Below are 12,772 nucleotides of genomic sequence, written 5' to 3'. Positions count from 1 at the left end.
TTATCACAACACATTAGCTTATTTTATTCCTTGCAAACATAAACAACTATTGCATTTTAAGGTGGCTTCCTATTAGTAATATTTAAGGTTCTAAGAAAAAAAGAAATTCTTCCTTTTGGGTGTTCTGTAGTTTTATATTTCTTTGTCACTGAATGTTATCAGACTTTTACAGTATGTGCAAATTACAGTATACGGTATATAAACAGAGTCTGAATAAAAAATATATATTAAAGCATTGTGCTTGTTTTACTTATTTCATAAACGAAGTCATTCAATACATATTATTGTTGTAATGATCCATTAAAACAACTTGACTCCTGCTTAATTCCTTTTTGACCTGGACAACTGTATTATTCTTAGTTCTCTTTATCCCAAAAGTACTTTTTCGAAAGGCAACAGGAGTTTGTTGTTGTTTTTTTCTTCATTGCAATATATACAATAGCAGAGTTGGAAGGGACCTTGGAGGTCTTCTAGTCCAACCCCCTTTCCTTGAAGACATTTGGCTTCTCATTCAAGAAGCTTCTTCAGCTCAGGGGGTGAAGACACCGGTTCCACCACAAAACCGCAGTCGACTAAAGCGCGCTCGATGAAACCGCGTACCTGACGTCATCACAGTGTGACGAAAAAAGCACGCTGTGAGCGCTAAAGCTAAAATTAACCCCTAAACCTAAACCTAACCCCCCGAAACCTAACCCTAACCCTAAACCTAACCCTTAACCTAACCCTAAACCTAACCCTAACCCTTAACCTAACGCTAAACCTAACGCTAACCCTTAACCTAACCCTAAACCTAACCCTAACGCTTAACCTAACCCTAAATCTAACCCTAACCCTAAACCTAACCCTTACCTTAACGCGAATCAGCTTGCTTTCAAAGCGCTTTTTAAAGCACCCTTTTTTCTCCGCGGTCGCTGTTGTCGCGCTGCTGATGATGTCAGCGGCGCGGTTTAATCGGGCGCGCTTTAGTGGACCGCGGTTTTGTCGTGCCACGGAAGACACCCCCCCTCCTAATAGTTCACAAACTATATTGTAGACGTAGAGGCCTCAATCTGACAAGATCTTGTCTTATAAGTGTGAAAACAATAAAGAACTCAACTTGGAAGAATCGTGGCGTGTCATTCTTGGTTTTCGGCCTGACAGAAATGTATTTCACTTTAATAACACATTATATTGGCCTGCTCTGTCAACAGAAGTGCTATCTGCGATAGAGAGCAGCGTATTATCATACTGTTGACATTTACTGTGCTAATAAGCCGAATTCTTGCACACACATTCACACATGCTTATCCCAGCAAATAGTGCCCGCACACTTAAAATGGTTTCCCCTTGTTTAGTGTCAGCTTCCGATTCCACATCTGCAAACTTTCTGTGTCATGTGTTCATTCTGCATTGCTCAGAGTTACCCACAGAAAGTTTTGATGAACCTTTTACATATATGACAAGCTGGATGAGCAAACCCGAGCAGAGGAGAGAACAGATTAATAAGTAAATGATGTCATTCTATCTGCAACATTAATCTTGGGGGCTAGGCAAATAAAGAAAAACAAGTCTTCGTTAATTAGCTTATTTAAATTCATACACACATCATTTTCAGCGAATCTTCTTCTGAATGTTAACCATGTAATTTTAAGCTCTGAGAAATTCATGTTTTTATATACCACGAGTGGAAGGGGAAAAGCCCCTCACATCCCCTCCCAAGTCAACAGTCCTCAAGACATCTGTCCTCTGGTCTTCCAAGGTCTCTTTATTTAACTCAGCCATCTTTTAGAAAAGAATCTCCCAAACATAAGATGACTTTTAAATAAAAAAGATTTTCAAGATACCCATTTCAGGGCAGTTGGCGATATGGGGACCTAAAGAGATTAGAATAGAGATCCCTTAATAGCTAAGGGGAAGTCAATTTCCATTTCTCATTTTGCACATACGAACATTTTAATCTACTTGGCTGGTCATAAAATAATCTTTTTACCAGCAGGAAAATGAAAGAAGCTGCTCTCTATCATCCTCTTTAGCTGCTGGAATGTTCTCTCTCTAAATTTGGAAGGTGGGGGACAGAGGTGGGTTCCTACCAGTTCGCACCTATTCGGTAGAACCGGTTCGTCAAATCTACCGAACCGGTTAGAAGAGGTTCCACCAGTGGACCTGGAAAGCAGGCCACACCTACAGAAGAGGTTCCAAATTTTTTTGAAACCCACCCCTGGTCCTTGGATATGATTATTCTACACTATCATGCTCCTATTTATAAAACTCGGTGCCTCTGTGGAAGGTAAGGATGACTACTGCGTTTGTGGTGCAATCAGAACATTGCGTGTGTTGAAGTTGTTTTAACGCAAACCAAAGATGCCTTTTAAAAAACAAGTTTACATCATATTCTTATGCATGCCAGTGCTGTGTGTGAGGTAATTTAAGGTGGTTCTGACAAGTGTCGTCGGCATCTTCATATCCGGTCACATGGGCGGCAAGCCACACCCATCCGGTCACATGGGCGGCAAGCCACTCCCACAAAGGAGTACCATTTTTTCCTGGAAGGAAAAAAGTAACTATATTATTCAATTAAATCAATAATTAAGTATATATGTCTTTTAAGTGACATGATTGCTCACCATATGGTTAGTATAACATGGAGCTAGTCTCTTAACAATGCGAAGGACCATTTACAAAAAGTTTTTTGACAGGCTAAGTCATATGAGACACGATCAATATAAAGCAACATTAAAGCCTCATTCTAAATAATCTAATAGCCAGGGTAAGGAATGGACACTATATTGTTACTTTTCCTTTCTTCTTCAATCTTTAGAACTTACGCTTGGAATGACTATTGCAGATATCCAGGTCTCTTTTAGCAAGTTGGCTTTTCTGACTAGTATCATTCATTCAACCCATTCTAATTCCCCATCTTCAGTTGAAGAAGGTTTAAAAAAAACAGTGACAGAAATATGACACCCGCTAGAATCTGCTGTGTCAAAAGCTGCACACGGCAAAGCTGTAGGACTTTCTGAAAATGTCAGGAAAAAGACGCGGAGTGGGATTTGCCCCGGCTAATACAAATGCAAACAGAATAAAATTAAGATATTCAGAATAAGTGGTGAGGAGCGTGAGAGTGAGTTCAATACAGAGAGGCACGCCGAGATAAACTGTCACAATATGTTGCACATCAGTGGTTTTCAAACCGTTCCCAGGGATAGTTTTCCTACACGTACAAAAATTCATTCTCTACACCACTGTATCAAGTAACCATTCAGTGGAGTCCTTTCAACGATAAAAGATTTATTTTAACTAAACCTCGAGAGCGAGGCATCGGAACTGTCTGGAACTTTCCATGCTTAATTTGTTAGGTTCTTTGATAAATCCACTCATATTTGCAGACAGCGGTATCCACATTAAGAGTGGCTTCTACTGAAGCATCCAAAAACCCTTTCTGATCCAGGTCCATGAGATTATCTTTCATAAATAAAGCTTGAGGAGTTAGACAGGATACTTAAGAGCTGTTGTTCTACTCCAGCACGCTTGGATGAAACCCAATTTTTCTGGGTCTATTGCAATGTAATGTTGGCACCAAAATATCCTTGGTTGATAGCTGATTAGATAGCTTCTGCCAGAAAAGAGATGTTGGAATACAGTTGATGGCGTTTAAGCCCCCTCTGAAGATTTGACACCATCAATTCTCTATCTTGGGGGCTACGGAGCCGAGGTGGGGCAGTGGTTAGGGTGCAGTTCTGCAGGCCACTTCAGCTGACTGCAGTTCTGCAGTTCAGCGGTTCAAATCTCACCGGCTCAAGGTTGACTCAGCCTTCCATCCTTCCGAGGTGGGTGAAATGAGGACCCAGACTGTGGGGGCAATATGCTGACTCTGTAAACCGCTTAGAGAGGGCTGAAAGCCCTATGAAGCGGTATATAAGTCTATCTACTATTGCTATTGCTATTGCTTAAGAGAGCACTGAAGAAGTTTACATTCCTATCTATGTGTCGTTTTCAATTTATAGCACTGGGGCAGAGGAGAGATCCTACTGGTTTGCACTGATTCGGCCGAGTAGTTAGTAACTTGGCCTGCCACGACCCCGAACCGGTTCTATCGGTGGCGCTACCATCTTGATTTTTGGTTCTGCGTATGCACAGAACAATCTTCATTGAAAAAATGATTTTTTTTTGTCCTTTTCTAATATTGTGCGCATGTACAGCCCTTTTTTAGGTGCAAATTCGCATGTGCGCCGAGCTAGCATAAAATAATCTTTGTGCGCCAAACCATCAGTAATGCCGGCAGGAACTCACCCCTGCACTGGGGAATTTCAGGCTAAGTATAAATGCCTGGAGATCCCAGAGATCTTTTTTCTCATGCTCTTCATTATCCATTCAAAACCACCATGGAGAACTTTGACTTTGGATTCCTGCAAGGCACCAAGCCTAGTTCTGCTAGAGTCTCAAATAGAGAAAACACCCTCAAGACAATAAAATGTCCTTCAAGTCAAGGTTGACTTCTAGAGGTTTTATGAATGAACCCATGCAGTCATCTTGGCAGCAGGATGGAGGTACCGCCTTCTGAATTATTTTTTGATGTTCAGAGCTAACCTACAGCCTTGGAGGCACACTAGGCAATTATTTATTTATTAGACTTATATACCGCTTCATAGGGCTTTCAGCCCTCTCTAAGCAGTTTACAGAGTCAGCATATCGCCCCCCACAGTCCGGGTCCTCATTTCACCCACCTCGGAAGGATGGAAGGTTGAGTCGACCTTGAGCCGGTGAGATTTGAACCGCTGAACTGCAGATAGCAGTCAGCTAAAGTGGCCTGCAGTACTGCACCCTAACCACTGCGCCACCTCGGCTCTTTTGAACCACTTCCGCATGACCTGCCTCCATAGAATACTGAGGACACCGACAAAAGATGTCAGACACAGGAATCCTCTCCAGAGAAGCCCTGCCATCAGTTCACACCTTGCTGATGAAAGCGCCAGATACGCTGGGCAGGCCATGTTGCAAAGATGCCAGACCCATCACATCCCCAAACAGCTCCTCTATGGTGAGCTGTCTCAAGGAAAGCGATCGCACGGAGGACGAAGGAAGCGATACACGTAAAGAGACGTTGAAAGCCTCCTTCAAGTCCCTGGAAATTGACACACCGCCTCCTGGGAAACCCTGGCACGAGATCGATCGACATGGCGCACGCTGATCCATCAAGGCGGCCAGACATCTGAGGACAGAAGGACAACCACAGCACAAGAGAAGCGAGCACTCCGCAAAGCCACAGCTGTAAATGCTGCAACAATGGTGCTCACACATCTGCCCGACATTTGACAGAACATTTCATGCCCGTATAGGCCTTACCGGCCACCTGCGGACACATCGGGAACAGCCCACAACCTTTTAAAATTTCAACACAACACAATGGATAAACATCATCTCAGCCCTGATAGTACCTGGTTGCCTCCTATCCAAATATTAATCAAAGATCCTGCTTAGCTTCAAAAGCCAGACAATATCAACCAGCCACTGCCCCTTGCTGAAGCCAGTGTGTCAATGATCATTTTTTCTCACCCTCCCCTAGAAAATTGAGCTACTTTGATGATCCTGTTCTTACTTAAAGAAGTTTATTTATCTACTGTTTCACAAGAATCTACAACAGGCCTCTGAGCAACCTCCAGTTCCCACAGATGTATTTTAAAACCACTGTGCCAGTGGTGGGATTCAGCCAGTTCGCACCTATTCGGGAGAACCGTTTTGGTAACTTTCTAAGCAGTTCAGAGAACCGGTTGTTGGAAGAAATCTCCTTTTGTTTTTTCCCCACTTTACAGGGCTAATCCTGTAAGGAAGGCAGGAAGGAAACATTCTGGTGTTGTTTCTAGACTAATCTTTTTTTTTTCGTGTGAAAAAGGTTTTTATTTTCCATTTTTTCATTTTCATACACTCATATATATATATATACTGTGCATAGCCGGAGCCATACAACATTAAACAATAATCGCAGCAATTCCTCTTGTCAACAATACCCAAAAAAATAGAAACCCAATATATCTCTTCCACTCTCCGTACACCTCTTTCTTCCACCCCCCTCCAACTTTCTATCTTCCCTCCATCATCCCCCTCTACCCTACTTCCCCTCTCCCTCTACCACTCCTCTCTCCGGATCCACTCCCTCCCTTCCTTCTCACCCTCCCTCCCATCCTCTCTCCCGCCCTCTCTACCCATCTTTCTTCTATCCCACTCCTCCTCCTCCCCTTGGTGTATTTCCACTATATGTCAATGTACTTAACTTATCCTATTTTTACAGAGAAATTAAAGAAAAACAGTATGCATGTGAAGTCGCATTACATTGAATCTAACACATCGTATCTAACCTAGTATATGTCCCTCCCTCCCCCCACCCTTATTACAGACTAATCTTTATTGCCCTGCTTTCAGAAACTGCCTCTCTGTTAACCCTTATTACATTGCAACAGCTTAGGCGAAGCGCCCATCGATGTGAGGTCTACCGCGGTTTTGTGGTGGAACCGAGTGCGTGACCCGTCAAAACCGCGGTCCACTAAAGCGCGCCCGATTAAAGCGCGTACCTGATGTCATCAGCAGCGCGACAAATACGACCGCGGAGAAAAAAGGGCGCTTTAAAAAGCGCTTTTAAAGCAAGCCGATTCACATAAAGGTAAGGGTTAGGTTTAGGGTTAGGGTTAGGGTTAGGGTTAGGGTTAGGGTTAGGTTAAGGGTTAGGGTTAGGGTTAGGGTTAGGGTTAGGGTTAGGTTTAGGGTTACGTTAAGCGTTAGGGTTAGGTTTAGGGTTGGGTTAAGGGTTAGCGTTAGGGTTAGGGTTAGGTTAAGGGTTAGGGTTAGGGTTAGGGTTAGGGTTAGGTTAAGGGTTAGGGTTAGGTTTAGGGTTACGTTAAGCGTTAGGGTTAGGTTTAGGGTTGGGTTAAGGGTTAGCGTTAGGTTTAGGGTTAGGTTAAGGGTTAGGTATAGGGTTAGGTTTAGGGTTAGGTTAAGGGTTAGGCTTAGGCTTAGGTTTAGGGTTAGGTTTGGGGGGTTAGGTTTAGATTTACGCGTTAATTTTAAGTTTACCGCTCACAGCGTGCTGTTTTCGTCGCGCTGTGATGACGTCACGTACGCGCTTTCGGCGAGCGCGCTTTAGTCTACCGCGGTTTTGTGGTGGAACCATGTGAGTGATGTTGAGTTAGCCACACCCACTCAATCACATGACCACTGAGCCACGCCCACCAACTGGTCATTAGGGCAGAGGACCAGTTGTTAAATTATTTGAATCCCACCACTGCACTCTACCATGAAAATAAAATTCTGACGGAAAGTACGCCAATTTCCTCCCAAGCTAGAGAAGCTAAAGTGCCTTTGTTTTGTTTTTTTGCAACATACCCAGAATGCATATTTAATGGGCATTAGTGATATTTAGCAGTCTGGTGGTAGAGTCTTGCAGAGCAGTCTGGGGGCTTTCAGTGGCTACCAGCAGCAAAGGAGACTGTTAGGTTCAGCTTACCAGCAGGTGTTGACAGCTAGACAGGGTGGAAGGGCAATGCTTACAAGAGGAGAGGGAATGCGCGGTGTGAACATTTTACATGTTTACAGACGCCCGAGCTGAGAGCAGGGGAAATAAATAAATAAATTTTACATCGAGTAATTTATCCCCATGCCAAGGAGGAAGCGGCGGGGGGGGGGGAAACGGTGAGAAAACACACCTCGGAGGAAACTGGTATTACCTCTTGCTCGACATAAACCATGCAAGCTACGGGGGATATAAAAAAAGTCCTCGTACCCTGTTAAAACGCCAGGTTTTTGAGATGTAAGAAAAATAAAAAAATCAGGCTAAAATGAACCACTTCAGAATTCTTTGCCTTCTTTTAATATAACCTATCAGCCGTACAATTCGATTGAAAAAGAAACGGAAATCTTTTAGAGGAAAAGAAAGGAATAAAAAAAATTAGAATAACGTTAGCTTTCAAAAACCTGGCATTTTAACAGGGGTGTGTAGACTTTTTACACCCCCTGTATACAGTTAAAAACGAGAAACAAAACAGAAAAAAATGAAGGAGCTGGCAGTATTTTCAAAATATGTTTCAGAACTTAGCCCCCCTGATCAAAAACTGAGCTGTTTCTAAAATGGCTAAATGAGGTTTTACAATGCCAGTCGATCATCATAAAATATAAGGCTGTACAGATTACGTATCTCGTAAACACTGCAACTCTAAGAGCACCATAAATATTTTTAAAATACAACATAAATAGTCCTTATTTATTGATCACCTTGTTTAGCAACTGTTTGCCGTTACAAGTAACTTTGCAACCCGCCCTCATATTGTGACTTTCACAGGTCTGTATAGAAAACTGAAGTAAGAGCATAACTAGAGTCACACTTTCACTCAGAGACCTCTTTGCTTAATGACTGAGTTGCTGCTCCCAATTATACTCACTAAATAAGGACAATAGCTGTTCACACAGACACAGACACAGACACAGACACACACACACACACAAACACACACAGAGTCTTTCCCGTGGTGCTTTCCAATTTGCAGAAAACACTGCAGATCCATCAGTGGCAAACTGCAGCCACAATGGTTCCAATTTTAAGAAGCCATTGACTAGAAGAAGCTGAGCCGAGGTGGCGCAGTGGTTAAAGTGCAGTACTGCAGGCCACTTCAGCTGACTGCTATCTGCAATTCAGCGGTTCAAATCTCACCGGCTCAAGGTTGACTCAGCCTTCCATCCTTCCGAGGTGGGAGAAATGAGGACCCAGACTGTGGGGGCGATATGCTGACTCTGAAAACTGCTTAGAGAGGGCTGAAAGCCCTATGAAGCGGTATATAAGTCTAACTGCTATTGCTATTGCTAAGAAGAGTACAAGAGCAGAGAAAACAGCTTCACTGCTTTTAGAAATCTCACTTCTTCCACCCCAGAAGGCAATCTTGCTATCCATGGAGAGATTGTGACCTTCTCTAAATAATTAAATTAAATTAAGTTTTTACAGCCCTAATGCCAGATACAAACAAAACATTGAATAAAAGTAGTATGATATATAGAATAGAATAGAATAGAATAGAATAGAATAGAAGAGAAGAGAAGAGAAGAGAAGAGAAGAGAAGAGAAGAGAAGAGAAGAGAAGAGAAGAGAAGAGAAATTCTTTATTGGCGTCAAGGAATTTGTCGTTGGTGCATACACTCTCAGCGTACATAAAGAAAAATAAAATAGAATACATTCATCAAGAATCGTAAGATACAACACTTAGTGATAGTTATAGAGCTGAGGTGGCGCAGTGGTTAAATGCAGCACTGCAGGCTACTTCAGCTGACTGCTAGTTCAGCAGTTCGACTGTTCAAATCTCACCGGCTCAGGGTTGACTCAGCCTTCCATCCTTCCGAGGTGGGTAAAATGAGGACCTGGATTGTTGTTGGGGGCAATATGCTGACTCTGTAAACCGCTTAGAGAGGGCTGAAAGCCCTATGAAGCGGTATATAAGTCTAACTGCTATTGCTATTGCTATTGCTATTGCTATTATAGGTTACTAATAAGCAATCAAGCTATACTAGGAAACAAATAAAACTATATACATTTTAAAGATACAAGCAACATGATTATAGTCATAAGTGGGAAGAGATAGGTACTAGGAAGGAAGAGAAGAATAATGTTAATACAGTCTTAGTAGATAATTTGACAGTTGTGGGGATTAATTGTTTAGCAACTAGACACAAGGACTGTTTTTCCCTGCACGCCATCACTCTGCTAAAGAAATAATTCCCTCACCACTGTCAAACTATTTACTAAGTCTGCACTACTATTAATCTTCTCAGCGTTCCTATCACCCATCTCCTCCCACATATGACTGTACAACTGTAACTTTGTTGCTTGTATCCTTCTGATTTATATTGTTTCCTAATAGGATTTGGTTGCTTATTTGTACCTTATGACGATCATTAAGAATTGTGCTTTATGATTTGGGACAAATGTATCTTTTAGCTGAGAGCATATGCACCAAGACAAATTCCTCGTTGTGTCCAATCACACTTGGGTCAAAAAAGGATTTCTATTCTATTCTATTGAACCTTTGCCTTCAGATGTTCTAGGTTCTTTTATCACTGGAGGTTTTTAAGAAGAAGAAAAATCTGGAGAGCCACTTATCTGAAATAAGTGGCTTGAATAGGGGGTTGGACTAGAAGACCTCCAATGTCCTTTCCAGCTCTATTCTGGCTGAACCTATATACCGTAACTTAAACTCTTTTCCTTTCAAAATGAGTGAGATGAATCAGGTACAAGGGGAAAAAAACCTGGAGAGCCACTTATCTGAAATGGCATAAGGTCTCCTGCTTGAGTAGGGGGTTGGACTAGAAGACCTCCAATGTCCTTTCCATTCTGACTGAACCTATATACCGTAATTTAAACTCTTTTGAGAATTTGAGAATTTATTAAGATTTATAGGCCGCCCTTTTCCCTGAGGAGACTCAGGGCGGCTTACAATCACAAGGGAAGGGAGTGCAGTATCAAAAGACAAAACAAAATGTGAACAAAGAAAGAAAATAAAACACAACTTTCATTCAGCAATCAACACTCGGGCGGGTAACTTGGAAACCTATCCCCAGGCCTGCTGGGAGAGCCAGATCTTGAGGGCTGCGCGGAAGGTCTGGATGGTGGTGAGGGTACGAATCTCAACGGGGAGATCGTTCCACAGGGTTTTCCTTTCAAAATGAGTGAGACGAATCAGGTACAAGGGGAAAAAAACTGGAGAGCCACTTATCTGAAAGAGCATAGGGTCTCCTGCTTGAGTAGGGGGTTGGACTAGAAGACCTCCAATGTCCTTTCCATTCTGACTGAACCTATATACCGTAATTTAAACTCTTTTCCTTTCAAAATGAGTGAGACGAATCAGGTGCAAGGGGGGAAAAAACCTGGCTATAAACTGGTTTTTCTTGGCTTCACGTCACTGATTCTTCAAAAGGGAATTCCAACTCACCCACCATGCAAAGAATCAAAGGCCAATTGGAGGGAGAAACGGGGAGCCCGTTTGGGATTTAAAAAGGAAATAAACTATGTTTGCACGTGCAAAAGCTGGAGGCAACTCCTGATGTGGCTTCTTGTGGGGTAAGTTTACCCTAAACTGGATCCCCCCAATATCTCCATCCCGTGTTTGCAGATGCTGGGGCAGGCATATCATCAGCCACAATATCGGGGGTGGTGAGCCTTGTTTTAGGGCAGTGTTTTTCAACCTTGGCAACTTGAAGCTGTCCGGACTTCAACTCCCAGAATTCCCCAGCCAGCGAATGCAAATGTTGCTGGTCCAGCTTACTCAACGCAGCTTAGGTCCCATAAAGCAAAATATAGTCAGTCCCATATGTTTTTTTTTCCATGAAATTAATAACTCTCCTCTGTCTCTCTCTTCCCAACATTTTTGTGGATCTAAGAAGTGGCAGAAAGTGGGACTCATTGTATTGCAGCCAAGTTAGCATGTTTCATATATAGCATTTCATTTTTACGTCTCCAAGCACTGTGGCTATTTAATATGAAAAAGAAAAAAACCAGCCTTAATATTTTAACTTATCCCAAAAAGGAGAATATTAAACCTGGGTGCCAATCAATGCATAATTTTTCATCTTGTAGAACTTGATTTTAAGTGTACAATTATAATTTCCTTAAGAATGTTGCTAGCAATTGAGCCTGAATGATTAATGCAGTGTTTCTTTACCTTGGCCACTTGAAGATGTCCGGACTTCAACTCCCAGAATTCCCCAGCTAGCGAATGCAAATGTTGCTGGTCCAGCTTACTCAACGCAACTTAGGTCCCATAAAGCAAAATATAGTCAGTCCCATATGTTTTTTTTCCATGAAATTAATAACTCTCCTCTCTCTTCCCAACATTTTTGTGGATCTAAGACGTGGCAGAAAGTGGGACTCATTGTATTGCAGCCAAGTTAGCATGTTTCATATATAGCATTTCATTTTTATGTCTCCAAGCACTGTGGCTATTTAATATGAAAAAGAAAAAAACCAGCCTTAATATTTTAACTTATCCCAAAAAGGAGAATATTAAACCTGGGTGCCAATCAATGCATAATTTTTCATCTTGTAGAACTTGATTTTAAGTGTACAATTATAATTTCCTTAAGAATGTTGCTAGCAATTGAGCCTGAATGATTAATGCAGTGTTTCTTTACCTTGGCCACTTGAAGATGTCCGGACTTCAACTCCCAGAATTCCCCAGCCAGCATTCGCTGGCTGGGGAATTCTGGGAGTTGAAGTCCGGACATCTTCAAGTGGCCAAGGTTGAGAAACACTGTTTTAGGGGTTCTTTTTCTCCTCCATGCAATCACCTGACACTTCCAGCACCTCGCATTCTTCTCGCCCGCAGTAAATAGCTGCAACGGCAGACAGCTCCTCCAAAGCTAACGCCGACATGGCAGCGAGCGGCTCCTGGCTGCCTCCCCGCTCCGGCCGCGAGAAGCCGCGTTTCCACTTCCGCCCGCGGTGGGGGGGGAAAAAACCAAAGCGGAGGGGGAAATTAAACCTATCTCCACCAGGGGGCGCTGCGCTTTGCTTTCAGCGCTCGTCAGCCCATAAAGGCGAGAGGGTGTTTCCAATCTCTTGCAGTTGAAGAGCGAGTCCCACGTTGCAAAACGACCCAAGATTGCAACGGGAACATGTTCGTTCGTCCCCACTGCCTGATGATGTCCCCGGGGAAGAGATGAGACGAATGATGAATGATGTGTTTTGCAGAACTCTACCCGATCCTAACGTTTTGTCTAGTGACACACCAGGCTAGAGAGTGGGAAAGGCTTGTGATTTCAGGTTC

The 12,772-nt window shown here is 42.7% G+C and overlaps 1 protein-coding gene across 2 annotated transcripts in view; it reads right to left on the bottom strand.

The window, feature by feature from the left end:
• Positions 1-12,405, bottom strand: part of RWDD3 (RWD domain containing 3) — a 65,952-nt gene extending 53,547 nt beyond the window's left edge. For both annotated transcript variants that reach the window (XM_087720776.1, XM_087720778.1), the window contains exon 1: positions 12,294-12,405. In XM_087720776.1, coding sequence (XP_087576902.1) covers positions 12,294-12,378 — 85 coding nt within the window. In that variant the 5' untranslated portion in view covers positions 12,379-12,405. The remainder of the gene's footprint in view (positions 1-12,293) is intronic.
• Positions 12,406-12,772: the final 367 nt, after the last annotated feature.

This window comes from Thamnophis sirtalis, unplaced genomic scaffold, assembly GCF_051295495.1.
Source record: "Thamnophis sirtalis isolate CommonGarterSnake01/CBP01778 unplaced genomic scaffold, rThaSir2_p1.2 scaffold_7, whole genome shotgun sequence".
NCBI lineage: Eukaryota > Metazoa > Chordata > Lepidosauria > Squamata > Natricidae > Thamnophis > Thamnophis sirtalis.
The sequence above is the reverse complement of the archived record's forward strand: the minus strand, read 5'-3'. Positions and strand labels throughout refer to the sequence as shown.